The sequence below is a fragment of the Pseudophryne corroboree genome, chromosome 2, assembly GCF_028390025.1.
Source record: "Pseudophryne corroboree isolate aPseCor3 chromosome 2, aPseCor3.hap2, whole genome shotgun sequence".
NCBI classification, from domain to species: Eukaryota; Metazoa; Chordata; class Amphibia; order Anura; family Myobatrachidae; genus Pseudophryne; species Pseudophryne corroboree.
The window spans coordinates 80,674,430-80,690,955 of NC_086445.1; the positions used below are offsets into that span (position 1 = coordinate 80,674,430).

At 46.8% G+C, this 16,526-nt stretch overlaps 1 protein-coding gene across 4 annotated transcripts in view; it reads right to left on the reverse strand.

Annotated features, from left to right (window-relative positions):
- The window catches only part of PIWIL4 (piwi like RNA-mediated gene silencing 4), a 733,536-nt gene that overhangs the window by 202,078 nt on the left and 514,932 nt on the right, over positions 1 to 16,526 (reverse strand). For all 4 annotated transcript variants that reach the window (XM_063951459.1, XM_063951461.1, XM_063951460.1 and 1 more), the window contains one exon: positions 15,135 to 15,261. In XM_063951459.1, coding sequence (XP_063807529.1) covers positions 15,135 to 15,261 — 127 coding nt within the window. The remainder of the gene's footprint in view (positions 1 to 15,134; positions 15,262 to 16,526) is intronic.

Here is a 16,526-nt window from a genome sequence, read left to right on the forward strand (position 1 = left end):
ATAAAGACTAGGGCACCATTGTTTTAAGAAGAGGCATCCCTTTTCAAACTACGTGTCTAACCCAGATGAAGTTGGATGTGTGGCATACAGCGCAAAGTACTGATGTTCGGTAATTTGCGTATGCACCGGACCCATACTGCACATGTGCAGCACGGGACCTGTGTCGCTGGACGCATTACGGCTGCAGACTGTCAGCAATTGAGTCTACTGCTGCGTAGGGGCGCCAACGGCCTCCGTTTTGGGGAGATTGCCGAGGACAGGACCTCCGTCAGAAGGCGGAGATTTCCTTGTCTCTTTGAAGGAACTGGAGCAGCTGGCTTGCGCGACCCCATGGATCACGTAGCTGGCCGATGGTGCTGCAGATGTGGAAGCAGGAGTCATCTACTTATATCAGACGCCTCCTGCTGCATTACAAAGGAAGCAGCAGCGGGGCCCCCACACTGCTCGTTGGCTGTCTGATATTTGGCGGCTCTAATAACGTTGCTTCTGATTTGCCGGCAAGCACTAGCACCCAGAGCAGCTGTTACCGGAGGCACTGCTACCAAAAGTGTAGTCATGTAAGTCCCGGGAAGCCCACCTATCCCTATACAGCAGCAGACAGCTTCAGCCTGAGACCACTGATCACCCAGTGCAGTGAGCGACGATGCACCCGGCCACTGCAGCTGCAGAGTGACAGTCAGAAGTTCCCCTCTGTGTCTTCCTTCTCCTCCATCTTCAGCATTGGACAGAGGGTGGGGGTGGAATTATGCCTAAGACACCTGCATATGAAAGAGGGGAGTCCACTCTTTAAAATGCTGTGGCACCTTAGTAGAAATTGTCTGGTGATCTTAGTAATTGTATTGAATGGTGGAACCACTTAGAGCTAGGGACTTTCATATGAAATACTGGGGGTCATTCCAAGTTGTTCGCTCGCAAGCTGCTTTTAGCACCTTTGCACACGCTAAGCCGCCGCCTACTGGGAGTGAATCTTAGCTTATCAAAATTGCCAACGAAAGATTAGCAAAATTGCGAATAGACACTTCTTAGCAGTTTCTGAGTAGCTCCAGACTTACTCGGCATCTGCGATCAGTTCAGTGCTTGTCGTTCCTGGTTTGACGTCACAAACACTCCCAGCGTTCGCCCAGACACTCCTCTGTTTCTCCAGCCACTCCCGCGTTTTTCCCAGAAACGGTAGCGTTTTTTCGCACACACCCATAAAACGGGCAGTTTCCGCCCAGAAACACCCACTTCCTGTCAATCACATTACGATCACCAGAACGAAGAAAATAACCTTGTAATGCCGTGAGTAAAATACCTAACTGCATAGCAAATTTACTTGGCGCAGTCGCACTGCGGACATTGCGCATGCGCATTAGCGACTAATCGCTCTGTTGCGAGAAAAAAATAACGAGCGAACAACTCGGAATGACCCCCACTATTCTGTATATACTGTAGTACCAGTACAAGGAGAGACAGATACCAACAGTATACAGGAGAGCCAAGATTCCACCCACACCCGAACTGGGAAAGACAGAAACCATATTGGCCAAGTAGCCTGGAAGCATTCTCTTCAAAGCCCAGCAGTCTTCCTCTCTGGCACAGGACTGGCAAAAAGCCCTTCATCGTTTCCATTTTCAGACTGCACCCTAAATTTGACTAAAAAGTAATAATATGGAATATGTATTATAATATCTGTATGGAACAGTATTAAGCGGTCACCCATTCACTCACCACAATATTTCAGTGTCTTTCAATTTTATTTCACTTCTTACATCCTTTTCTAAATATGTTGCTTTATCTTTATAGCTTCAACGTGTGGTATAATGAGAACCTTTATATCTGCTAGGCCGAGTGGTGCACTTCCAAGTGTGGGATCATGAGAGCCTTTTTATCTGCTAGGTCGAGTGGTGCGCTTCCAAGTGTGGGATCATGATAGCCATTTTATCTGCTAGGTCAACCAGTACACGTCCACATGTGGCATTATCAAAGCCTTTATATCTGCTAGGCCGAGTGGTGCACTTCCACGTGTGGCATCATAAGAGCCTTTATTATACCTTCTAGGCCGAGTGGTGCACTTCCACGTGTGGGATCATGATAGCCATTATATCTGCTAGGCTGAGAGGTGCACTTCCACGTATGGTATAATGAGAGCCTTTATATCTGCTAGGTCAGCCAGTGCATGTCCACATGTGGCATCATCAAAGCCTTTATATCTGTTAGACCGAGTGGTGCGCTTCCAAGTGTGGCATCATAAGAGCCTTTATTCCTTCTAGGCCGAGTGGTGCCCTTTTTACGTGTGGGATCATGATAGCCATTACACCTGCTAGGCTGAGAGGTGCACTTCCACGTGTGGTATAATGAGAGCTTTTATGCTATGTAGAGAAGTGCACTTCCATGTGTGGTATCATAAGAGCCTTTATACCTTCTAGGCCGAGTGGTGCACTTCCAGGTGTGGTATCATAAGAGCCTTTATACCTTCTAGGCCGAGTGGTGCACTTCCACGTGTGGGATTATGATAGCGATTATATCTGCTAGGCCGAGTGGTGCACTTCCACGTGTGGGATCATGATAGCCATTATATCTGCTAGGCTGAATGGTGCACTTCCACATGTGGTATAATGAGAGCCGTTATATCTGCTAGGTCAACCAGTGCATGTCCACATGTGGCATCATCAAAGCCTTTATATCTGTTAGGCCGAGTGGTGCGCTTCCAAGTGTGGCATCATAAGAGCCTTTATTCCTTCTAGGCCGAGTGGTGCACTTCCACGTGTCGGATCATGATAGCCATTATACCTTCTAGGCTGAGAGGTGGACTTCCACGTGTGGTATAATGAGAGCTTTTATGCATGCTATGCTGTGTTGAAAAGTGCACTTCCATGTGTGGTATCATGACAGCCTTATACCTGCTAGGCCGAGTGTTACACTTCCACGTGTGGTATCATGAGAGCCTATATACCTGCTAGGCTGAGTTGTGCATTTCCACATGTGGTACCGTGAGAGTCTTATATATGCTATGCTGAGTGCATTTGCAGGTGGGGTATAATGAGAGCCATTATACCTGCTAGGCCGAGTCATGCATTTACACGTGTGGAACCATCAGAGCCTTTATATCACCTAGGCTGAATAGGGCACTTCCATCTGTGGTACCATAAGAGCCTTTCGGGAGAGGGTTAGGCACTAGGTGGTTAGGGTTAGGCTGTGGGAGGGAAGGGTTATGCACTCGGGGAGAGTTTGGCACTAGGGGGAGGGTAAAGGTTAGGCTGCGGGAGGGAAGTGTTAGGCATTAGCAGGGACAGTTAGGCACTATGTGAAGGGTTAGGCTGCGGGAGGGAAGGGTTAGGCATTAGCAGGGACAGTTAGGCACTATGTGAAGGGTTAGGCTGTGGGAGGGGAGGGTTGCACACTAGGTGGAGGGATATTGTTTAGCTGCAGTAGTGTTAGGCACACTAGGGGAGTGTTAAGCACTAGCTGAAGTTAGGTTTTGGCACTAGAGGGAGGGATAGGCGGGTTTGGTTTGCGTGGTCGGGAGACTGTCGTGATTGTGAGGGGATGGGTTCCCGGCGGTCTCCTGACTGCCAGTCACATAACTACATTCCGGTTAGGCTGTGGGAGGGGAAGGTTAAGTATTATGGGGGTGGGTTAGGCACTGGGCGAGGGTTAGGCTGCGGGAGGGGAGTGTTAGGCACTGGGCGAGGGTTAGGCTGCAGGAAGGGAGGATTAGGCTGTGAGAGGGGAAGGTTAAGCATTATGGGGGAGGGTTAGGCACTGGGCAAGGGTTAGGCTGCGGGAGTGGAGTGTTAGGCACTAGGGGTAGGGTTAGGCTGCAGGAGAGGAAGTTAGGTTTTGGAACTAGCGGGAGGGTTACCATCAGAAGCACCACATAATGAGCTGGAACTCATCAGGACATCCTCTCTGGACTCAGAACACACTGGTGAAGCTGCTGCACTTGGTAAGTTGACACTAGACCACCAGGGACTTATTTTAATATTCTAATCATGTTGATTTTACAATCGTGTCATCATTCTCCATGTTGACAATATGAATGCCGATATAACGAATGCAGACAAAATATACCACACCCCTTAAAACCTGTCATGACTCTAATCTTTCTTGTGTGTCTGACACCTGTAACACTGTAGGGGTGCAAGGCGCCTCTTCCTGGGGAATATGGCAGCACGCAGCAGCTGAGAAACAACACAAGTCCAGTTTCTGGTACAACTGGCCCCGGCCAGTTTTATTGAAACAGAAAATAAAACAAACACCAATAGAAAATACCTTGCCTGTCCGGCACTAACTAAACACAAGATGTTCCTAACTATCACTAAACAAAAACACAGGGTTCTCCAGTAAACACTGTATAGCTCACTTGTATCCAGAAGCGTGTTTCTCTCACACAGATCCCTCCAGTCTTCCCAGGCAGTCTGCCCATACTAATCAGGCTAGCAGCCCTATAACACTCTTACACAGCTGAAACCCTGATTAGCCCTCTGTGAGGCCAAAGACCCGAACTGGGCCCAATGTCTAGAACTCGCCTTATCTCTCTCTCAGAGCCTTTACCCAGCTTTTACAGCAAACTGAAAAGGTTCTGACAAAACAAAAGCATTTTTCCTAGAAGTTTTCATTTTCTAAAACATGTAAGACAAGAACCTGGGACAAACATACCTGCCCTCAAACACTATCCCAGTGTTCTTGTCACATATCCCCCTCCCTTGTTTCGACCTAGGGGCCGGAACACTTGTAGCCCCCAAACAGAAGATGCGAGACAATGCATCTGCGTTGGCCAATTGTGTTCCCGGTCTATGTTCGACCGTAAACTTAAAGTCCTGCAACGCTAGAAACCATCTAGTTACACGAGCATTCTTGCCTCTATTTACATACATCCATTTTAAAGGGGCATGGTCTGTCACTAGTCTGAATTGTCTACCCAAGAGGTAATATCTCAAGGTATCTAGTGCCCACTTAATGGCCAAAGCCTCCTTTTCCACAATGGCATACCTTTTTTCATGCTCATTGAGTTTCCTACTCAAATAAATGATAGGGTGTTCGTCCCCATCTCTGGTTTGGGACAGCACAGCACCTATCCCTACCTCTGAGGCATCTGTCTGTACCACAAATTCTTTTGAAAAATCTGGTGTTATCAACACCGGTTGTGAACACAAAGCCACTTTTAACGCTTGGAACGCTTTTTCTGCATCAGGGTTCCATTTCACCATATTTGACTGCTTCCCTTTGGTAAGGTCTGACAACGGCACCGCTGTGGTCGCAAAATTGGGAATAAACCGTCTATAGTACCCAGTAATTCCCAAAAAAGCCCTTACCTGTTTTTTATTCACTGGACGAGGCCAGTTTTGAATAGCATCAATTTTATTCAATTGGGGCCTAATCAGACCTCTGCCTATGGTGAAGCTCAAGTATTTGACCTCCTCCATTGCGAGGCAGCACTTCTTTGGGTTAGCAGTTAACCCTGCCTCTCTGATTGAGTCCAGTACTGCTTGTACTTTAACCAAATGGGACCCCCAGTCTGTACTGTGAATTACCACATCATCCAAATAGGCAGCTGCATATTTTCTATGGGGCCTCAAAATTTTATCCATCGCCCGTTGAAAGGTTGCTGGAGCCCCATGCAACCCAAAGGGTAACATCTTATACTGGTACAGCCCCTCCGGAACCGAGAAGGCTGTTTTTTCTTTGGCGCTATCAGATAAAGGTATTTGCCAGTAACCTTTGGTCAGGTCCAATGTGGTGAGAAACCTGGCTGTTCCCAGCCTTTCTACAAGCTCATCCACACGGGGCATGGGGTATGCGTCAAACTTGGACACCTCATTTAACTTACGAAAGTCATTACAGAAGTGTATGCTACCGTCGGGCTTCGGGATGAGCACTATGGGACTGGACCACTCACTGTTAGACTCCTCTATGACTCCAAGTTCTAACATGGTTTTAACTTCTTTAGAAATAGCTTCTCGCTGAGCTTCAGGAATCCTATATGGCTTTAAATGAACCCTGACCCCTGGTTCTGTGACAATGTCATGTTTTATTATGGTCGTTCGGCCAGGCAGCTCTGAAAATATCTCCCTATTTTGGATGAGAAATTCTTTAACCTGATTGTTCTGATCAGCTGATAATGTCTCTGACACTTTCACTGCAGGAAGCAACCGGGGGGAAGACACCGAAGGGCAAGGCTCCGCTGACAGAGACAACCTATCTTTCCAGGGTTTGATTAAGTTAACATGGTAGATCTGTTCGGGTTTCCTCTTTCCCGGCTGGTATAATTTGTAATTAACCTCATTCACTTTTTCCCTAATCTCAAATGGACCCTGCCATTTAGCTAGGAATTTGCCTTCCACAGTGGGTACCAAAACAAGAACTCTATCTCCAGGAGCAAATTCCCGTATCTTGGCACTCCGGTTATAGACCCTCTGTTGAGCACTTTGGGCCTGTTCCATGTGCTCTCTGACAACAGGTACCACGGCTGCAATCCTATCCTGCATTTGTGTTACATGTTCAATAACGCTTCTATAAGGAGTGGGCTGTCCTTCCCACGTCTCTTTGGCCACGTCCAACAGCCCTCTGGGGTGTCTACCATACAACAAATCAAATGGAGAAAACCCCGTAGAGGACTGATGAACTTCTCTGACGGCCATTAACAAGTAGGGCAACAAACAATCCCAGTTTTTCCCATCTTTATCAACCACCTTTTTTAACATACTTTTTAATGTTTTATTAAACCTTTCCACCAACCCATCAGTTTGGGGATGGTAAATGGACGTCCTGAGGTGAGTGACCTTAAATAATTTGCACAATTCTTTCATGACCCTTGACATAAATGGAGTACCTTGGTCAGTCAAAATTTCTTTTGGTATTCCCACTTTACTAAAAACCTGCACCAGCTCCCTAGCTATCGCCTTGGTTGTGATAGTGCGTAAAGGGACAGCCTCAGGATATCGAGTGGCATAGTCCATTATTACCAGGATATACTGATGGCCCCGAGCGGACTTTAACAAGGGCCCCACGAGACCCATGGCTATTCTGTCAAACGGGACCTCTATAATAGGCATAGGAACTAGTGGGCTCCTGAAATGGGGTCTAGGGGCATGATACTGGCATTCAGGACAGGAAGAACAATATTCAGACACTTCTTTATAAACCCCTGGCAAAAAGAACCTTTGTAAAACTCTTTCAGTGGTTTTTTCTGCCCCTAAATGTCCTGCTGTAACGTGACTATGAGCTAAATCTAGTACCGTTCTCCGGTAAGGCTGGGGTACTACCAGCTGTTCCACCACATCCTCACCCTTTTTGACAATGTGGTACAAGAGCTCATTACAGATGGCCATGTGGGGATACGTAACCCTGTCACCTGGTACCACAGGCTCCCCATTAACAATCTTAACATTCTCTCTAGCCTTTATCAAGGTAGGATCCTTTAACTGTTCAGATGCAAACAGATCCCTTTTTACCTCCAGGTCAGGCACACTTTCGTTTCTAACCACTATGTCTCTGTTCCCAGCAAGAGGGTCCTCACTGGACTCCCCGTCTGTCACTTCCCCAGCCAAACTGGCAAAAGGCAAAGGGTCAGAAAGTTCCGAAGACACACGTACATCCATACAATCACCGGTATTACCAACTGGCTCTTCACTTCTCACATGTTGATAAACGTGATTCCCACAGTTTCCAAAAATGAGGAAAATCCCTCCCTATTATGGCCTTATGCACCAAGGTGGGGACCAGTCCTACTTTAACCATTGCTGACCCACAACAAGTTTCTATATTCACTTCAGCAGTGACGTAATATTGGGTATCCCCATGTATGCAAGTTACCCCAATAGGTATTTGCTGGACCTTTAAGGGGTTCACTAACCCAGCTTTCACGAGGGTAACTAAACTTCCTGAATCTAGCAAGGCCTCTACCCGGTTACCCTCTAAGAACACATCACACATTTGTTTTTCCAGCTCAGGTGAAGGTACCACAGTACAGGCTAACCTAGCAAAGAAAGACATTCTGCGACATTCAAAGGCAGCATCACATTGCATGGGTTCTTGCATGACTGGGCAATTGGCAATAACATGACCTGGCATACCACATCTAAAACATTTAACCACACGATTATCAACCCGTTTGGGCAACTTAGACCATTCTAGCCCCATTGGCCTGTCTCCAGGGCCAGTGTTTACAGTCTCTCCAGCCTTGCGTTCTCTTAACCGCCCAGCAACGTTTTCCCACGGAACAGTCTTACCAGTCTTTACTGAAGGGCGCTGTCGAGGATCTATGGGTTGCTGGGTGGTCATCAGTAGTTCCTCTGCTGCCAAATACCGCTCTACCATGTCCACTAATTGGTCAGCAGTACCCGGGTTTCCATGGCTCACCCACTTGCGCAGGACCATGGGCAAAGATCTCAAGTAGCGGTCCACGACGACTCTTTCAACCATCTGGGGACCAGTTAATGTCTCTGGCTGTAGCCATTTTTTTGTTAGCTGAATAAGGTCGTGCATCTGGGAGTGCGGAGGCTTCTCCATGGCGTACACCCAACGGTGCACCCGTTGTGCTCGTACTGACAGCGTGACTCCCAGGCGGGTCAGGATCTCAGTCTTTAGTTTATCATAGTCCCGAGCCTCAGCAGGGCTTAAATTAAAGTACGCTTTTTGGGGCTCACCTGACAAAAAAGGTGCCAGCAGACTGGTCCACTGCGCTTTCGGCCAGTTCTCACGCTCGGCAGTCCTTTCAAACGTGGTCAGGTAGGCCTCCACATCATCAGCCTCTGTCATTTTCTGCAGGAAGTGACTGGCCCGTATAGAACTAGAGCTGGTCGGAGCACTGACGGCCACATCTCCAACCCGAGCTGCAAGTCTCTGCACCACTTCTGCTAAGGCCTCTCTATCCTGACGCTGTTGCCTCCAATTTTCCTCCACTGCCACCTGCTGCTGTCTGATGGCCTCCTGCTGTGCCGCTGTAGCTTGCAGCAGGGCTTTAAGCAGTTCCTCCATGTCGACAGATTTTTCAGGCGGCTTTGTAGCTGCTTTCACCCAGGACATATATCAAACCCTCGGGGTGAGTCTCAGCAACTTCACACTGGGCTGTATCTGCATAAACCACCGTGTTCTGCAGGCCTCATAAAGCTGCTGCTTTCACTTATGCGCAGAGCGGCATGCTCGCATTCTCCACCAAGTTGTAACACTGTAGGGGTGCAAGGCGCCTCTTCCTGGGGAATATGGCAGCACGCAGCAGCTGAGAAACAACACAAGTCCAGTTTCTGGTACAACTGGCCCCGGCCAGTTTTATTGAAACAGAAAATAAAACAAACACCAAAAGAAAATACCTTGCCTGTCCGGCACTAACTAAACACAAGATGTTCCTAACTATCACTAAACAAAAACACAGGGTTCTCCAGTAAACACTGTATAGCTCACTTGTATCCAGAAGCGTGTTTCTCTCACACAGATCCCTCCAGTCTTCCCAGGCAGTCTGCCCATACTAATCAGGCTAGCAGCCCTATAACACTCTTACACAGCTGAAACCCTGATTAGCCCTCTGTGAGGCCAAAGACCCGAACTGGGCCCAATGTCTAGAACTCGCCTTATCTCTCTCTCAGAGCCTTTACCCAGCTTTTACAGCAAACTGAAAAGGTTCTGACAAAACAAAAGCATTTTTCCTAGAAGTTTTCATTTTCTAAAACATGTAAGACAAGAACCTGGGACAAACATACCTGCCCTCAAACACTATCCCAGTGTTCTTGTCACACACCTCATTATAATAATGTGTATAAATACGGCAACACAACTTTCCTTTCACATTAAATCTCTACACTATGCCTACGATATCAATATGCTTTCTCTACGCTACCGCGTGGCGTCATTACACACACTGCTAATCCTGGCGCGCATGCTACGAATGAACACATCTTTCTAAGGTGCTTCGAAATCTTTGTGAGCCCCAGTGTGTTCATTCCGCAGAGGGTAACAAAGCTACCACTGCACAGAACGCAATGCACTGTGGGTGTCCCACCAGCAATGTGGGCACAGCTGCAGGGTTTTTTATACTGTTTGAGAAACATTGGTAAAGTATAAAGAGTAAATGTCTCTAGGAATGCTCCCATGTTATTATGGGAGACCCTGTTACACACCACTTGAAGATTTGGGGACTGAAGTTGGCTGTAAAAGCAGCAATGGAAATTCTTGCACAATCTAACGTGTACAATAGCTGAAAACACCTCTGGCACCAGTATTAGAGAAACATAGGATCCCAGAGTGCCTGTGTCACTTATCACATGAATGTGTAATACAGGTAAGACTACAGTACATTCACTGGGAGCGTAAATCACAAGTAGGCAACAATTCATCATAACACTTACACATAGCAAAGGGGTGTGATGGAATCCCACGGTGTAAGCATGCCAGTACATTTGTGTACAACACATAACCATTGACTTAATTGAAAAACAAGATGGGCCTTGTAAATATTCATCCAAACATCAGATCAGAACCTAGTGAGTCCTTGAGGGATGCTGGACTCACATTTATTTATTTACACCTCTGTAAAACACTGCACCACACTTCTAATGTGCACTTAATGTGCTGTGATGGCTGGTGCTACCCACTGACTGTGCTTTGTACATGGACTTCAAGATCTGCGTCAGCATACAGATGAAACAGCCTTTGTTGCAACATTTATAGCTTTCCACAGACTAGGTGACGAGGTCAGATTTAGCCACTGAGCTGGGCGGCAATATTGCTGTCATTGCTTTACTCAATTAATGTAGCTCATTTCACATGCCAGAGTCTGGGGCCCCATTACCTGCGGTCCTCCATGTCCTCGCAGACCACCTGCAGCACTATCAAATTGCTTAAGAATTTATATCTTATTGTGGCTGGCTTTCTATTCCCTGCGTTTCCCGACGTTCTAAATTATGGGTGCCACCATCTTGGATTGGATCACATGACCTGCTCTGCCAACCAGCTTCCAGCAACTTCAGTCACATGTTCTGCTCAGCCTATAAGTGCCTAGAGCACCCTATTTAAACCAGGAACTGCTGACAACACATTGCCAACGGTACAACTCTCTCTGAGGATCAGTGCACAAGCTTCTGGTTCAGCAACTGCTCCAGATTTACTTCATAGCATTCTGCCTCAGTGTGTTTCAGCAAACCTGCTTCAGTAATTGTTTCATAGCATTTCCCACCAGAATAATCCAGCAAAACCTGTTCTGGTATTACATCAAGAATATATTACCGCAGCCTGTTCCATTAGAGCACACAGTTCCAGTGTTTTCTGCAGTCCGCTTAATTTGTGTTCCCAGCACCCAGTTCCAGTGTAAAGTCTGCTCCAAGATATCTTACTTACTGCTACAGCCACAGGCTATCCTACTAACCTGCACCTGTTCTCAGTATCTGCCCTACCCCTTCTGAAGCGCGCTGCTACTAGTGGCCTTCATGAGAAAAAGCATTATTAGGCCACCCAGCTTCACTCTCACCCCAGAATTTACAGGGGCGCCACAGACACAATCAACAAACCCTTAATGTCATAACAACTCAGTAATTACAGGGATTATTGCAACACTAGGGACCTAATTCAGTAAGGATTGCAAATTGTGCCAATTAGAAGAATTTGCAATCCTTTTGTTAGCATGCTGGGGGCCGTCTATCGCAGGGCAAGGCTGCCCAACATGCTGACCACTGCCTCCCCCCCTTCAACAAGCAGAAATTGCGATGCTTGTTAGCAAAAATTAAGGATACCTCCTGCCGGCGCAGGATGCGCGCTGCCATGCTTCCAATCGCTGCATCTGCGTGTGACCTCACGCAGCCGCCACAATCATGCCCCTGTCACGCCCACGGTTTCCCCGTCGCTGACCCCATTTCAACGTTGCCACCCCCGCGACGCTCCATCTCCGCCCTGGGTCCACACTGCGATCCAACCTGAATGAGGCCCTATATCATGTGAAATGAATGCGGGTTATCTGCGACACCTGCGACACTTTTCATAGTATAAATTTACGTCTATCCCATCTGTAGGGCTGTTCTATGAAAGCTGATTTTTTTTTGTTACATTATTTTCTTTTTTTTCTGCAATGACATTGCTATTAAATCTGAGCAAGATGAACTAAGCAGGAATTATAGGATTGCAATAACGTCAATTTAGGAAAGCACTCGTTCATTCTGCAGTACATAGGATAACCAAGGAGTTGATTCAATCATCCGGAAAAGCAGCCAAAATGGCTTCCGATGGTTCAAGTACATCTCTGCTTAAGTGATCTTCGCATGCATAGGGTCCATACTCTGCATGTGCAAATCTGTTTCTGCAACGAAGGTTGCAGTGTTCTATAAGCCGCAGTGCAGCTAGGGGATAGGGAAGGTGCGGCGATGGACAGCATTCCAGAAAACGGGGGCATGACGGTCTTAGTTTCTGGGCGTGCTGAACTCAAATGGGCGATATTCATGCAGATGGTACAATGTGCGTACTCGGACGCAGTAGACGATCACAGAAGCCGCGATATCTTTCATCTCTCCATCAGCTTTCATCTCTCCATCAGCTCCTACAGTACGTCATGGAAGCCTGAGGGCCAAATGTAAAAGCCAAATGCAAGCCGGGAGGGGGGCATAGCCATTGGCTGTGATTCTGTTTGCAGTCTATGGAGGTGCAAGCAGAACCAGAATTACAAATGCACAATGGCAGCTCACGTGTAATTGAATGAATGATATAATTGCATTTACTCTTTCTGGAATTGTAGCACTTACATTATTACGTAAATTCCTTTTCTTCCTAGATTTCCAACGCCAATATTTTTTCTTCCCATCCACTATGCTATTTCAGAATAAATAATGTTTATTTGTTGGCACCCAAGCAGTTAATTATCACAGGACAAGCTGCATGTTATAGGCTGGCAAATTAGTATCATAAATGCTGAGTGGGCGATTGACAGATTTTCTGGCGTAATGTATGCTGTATCTTTCTTACATCTAAATATTTAATGACACATGCTTCCTTTGGCGGTGCCGCGTGTCTACATCATCTGCGCAACAGCAGTACGGAACAATGCTTCATTCATTAGGGCAGCTTGTTGAGTCTCAGTCAGCTTTGTGTCAGGATCGGCGTGTTGTAAAGACACACTGCACTTATGTCAGGAAACACACGTGTCTTGTTAGAGCTCCATCTTGATGGGGAGAAGGGTTGCCAAGAATTGAATATTGCACTCATCCCTTAAGGAAATCTACTCTAAGTAAGGCACATGCTATGGCAAGCTTGTAGCCAGATAATTAAGATCTCCCAAAGCTGTGGTATGAAACGGACTTCATTCTCAGCCGTTGTCAGCTACAGTGCAGAAATAATAATGACACTGCTTGATTAATGTAACTTCTTTGTGTATCTATAAAGTCCTCCACTTATTATTTTTTTAATAAAATCCCCCCTCCCTGCTGGCACGAAGGAGGGCTATTCAGAGACGGACGCAGTGTCCCGAAAATCACAAATGGGCGATTTTTGGGAAACTGCGCACAAGCAACGTCTGCAATGCATGTGTGCGACCCTCTACTATGCGATCAGATCCCGGAATAATGCGATCGCATAGTGATTGAAAGGAGGCGGTTGTCTGGGGGTGGCGACACGGCGTTGAGGGGCCATTTTCATGGCCAGTCGATGACGTCACCTGCATTTCCTGTGATCGGAAATATGGCGGCGGTGCTCCTGCCTAAGCAGCCATGCTGCGTAGGCAGGAGTCAATCTCTATTTGAGGTCTTTGCGATGCAATCACAATTGAATTGCGATCACATCACGGGGTGGCATCACACCGTGGCCTGTGCTGGGCGGCCCTCAGCATGTGATTTCAGTGGTCGCAGATTTTGCCAAGATAGCAAAATCTCCGAATAACCCCCGTTGTCCCCACATCTAGACTCTCACAGTGTATGCTATGCTCACCAGCCTCGGCCAGACTGACACTCCGAAGACCTCCAAATGACACCACATCTCAGCGCACATGCTGCCACAGCGCTGACGGGAGCGGCTGCAGTGCTAATCGATTAGAGTGGTTTACAAACAAGCCCTTGTTAAGATGCCCTGGGAGGTTAGTGCATATGATCTGAATTAACAATCTAATAGTGGGGCAGGCATATTAAGCCTGGAGAAGGGATAAAGCAGTGATAAGTGGAAGGTGATAATGCACAAGCCAATCAGCTCCTAACTGTCATTTTTCAAAACTAATGATTGGCTGGTGAGTTATCACCTTGCACTTATCACTGCTTTATCACTTTATCCCTTCTCCAGGTTAACACATCTGCCCCAGCGTCTGAAGCGCAGATGTCATTGGGCTTGTAAAAAACTTAAGGAGACCTTGACACCAGATTGCTAGTTTATAGATCTTGATCAAAATAAGGACTGACTCCCAATGATTTCATTGTCCTAGATTCATGCAGATAAGCAGGACGAGCCCCAGCAGCACCTGACGTTTTGTTTAGCGTTCCAGACACATTTGCACAGATGACAGATTTTACTCAGCGCTCTTCAGAGTGTTTATCCATGCGGAGCAATGGAAACAGCGACAAGTAACTCAGACAGCCCAGAATAAATTCCATAGACTGGACATAGAGCAGCTAATATACACAACTAAATATACAGTATAACAACATATATGCGATCTAGGTGGGATCTTATGCGATCCTATCAGCTGGATGTACTATCCAGTACATGCAAGGAAAGGCGCCCGTCCCTGCGACGTGCTGTGACAGCTGCCAGGGATCAGCTAAGACCACTTCTGGGGGACCCTTCTGCCGACCAGCTATGTGATCTGTAACCCATAGCTGCGGGGCCAATATCAGGAATGCATTGCATTCGGGATACTGGTAAATCTTGGAGCATCGCATCCACCATAGAAAGCTATGGGGGGATGCGGCTATCGGCGGCAACAGAGGAATCGCAGCAGGATTCTTACATTCAGGTGTTACTTAAAAATGGGTGCTTTCGGGGATATAGGCGCAAATATACTATGATAAAAGGGCCCACACCCCAACTCCCCATCTAATAGATTATCACTAAATATTGGGCAATAGAACCCGCCACAACCACCACCTTTCCACATAGATAAAACATGAAAAACTGAAGAAGCAGAGCATGATTCCCCCCCCCCCTGCTATTTATACCCTCTCCCGGGGAATGTATATATAGATGGTCCCTACCAGTGATGTAGCACAATTCTGGGAGCAGGTGGACAGCACGGGGAACGTCACAGACATCCTTCTTTTTTACCTTCAGGGCGCTGACAAGCATGGGCTGGAATAGATCGGTCAACTCTAGATTGTATTGCTGGAAGATAATTGTTATGGTAGAATCTTGATTATTACACCAATAACAAAAACAGTATAGCACAAACAGCACCAATGTAACTGAGAGGCTCCTTTGCAAACAAAATATAAACTAATTTAGTTTTTCAAGAAAATCTTTAATCTTCTACAACAAACACAAGTCAGTCTTCTCCTCCAGCCAGCGACAATCAGCTCATATGTCGCAGCTCATCTATTCCCCTAGTTTCAGAAAACGAGGGTCGTTTGCCGCGACTAGTGTGCTCACAGCCATGCGCGTGCACTGCACACACCCCCACGGTCCATAGGATCTCCCCCGCACATGGGTCACACGTGGGAGCAGTAATTTGTAATCGCGATGCGGCCGCACATGTGGCCCTTTCGCCGGCTGGATGAAAAGGAACATATCTGTATTCTAAAAAAAGGACAGAAAACTCTGTAAATGTTATATAAGAAGAGCTAATAAAAAGTTTGCCGCAGGACACAGAAATGAAGTGGAACCTGTTTAGCAATGCTGGTTACTTACTACCAGTGATAATGCAGTACACTAAGGTCACTCTGGTTGGCCATTTTTTTCACACAGCCGGGGCCAGTGAAGATGTGTCCAAGGATGCAGCCATTGGCCACGGTGCGCCCATAAAATATGGCAGTCATGCCCTTGTTTTCTGAAACGCTGGCCATGCCCGCCCCCAAACGGCTGTAGCTTGTCAACCACGCTATAATGGAATACTATATAAACATAGCTTTGCTGTACTTCTAACTAAGGAAGTGCTTATACAGACATGTCCTTAAACACTGCTGCTCGAGTCACGCCATATAGCACCACTCGGTGCACCAGGACCCAGGCGTGCGCATTTCTTTCTCAGTAGCATAAATAAAACAATTTGAAGTGACAAAACTACTCTGCTAAACTCCACTGATCAATATGATGTGTGACATTTGTATATATGTGTGTGGCTGAGTCTGAATCTGTATCAGAAGTACTACTGTGCAGCGGACGCAGCTTTTTCTCACATTAATCTTCGCTGAGCTTCATCTGTGACTTTTTAAGTGTTTAGAACAAATTCCTGCATAGTTAAGGTTGCAGCGTCTGTAGTACACTGTGAGTGGTGTTTTGCTGCATCTGTGATGTGAATAAGACGCAAAATGTGAGCAAAATACGTTACGGTATGCTGTATCTCTCGGAGTGTCTCAGCCGCACTGGGGCATCTAGTTCCATCATGTGTATAGATGCTAGGTGTAGGAAGGGAATCAGTATGATTTACCAGT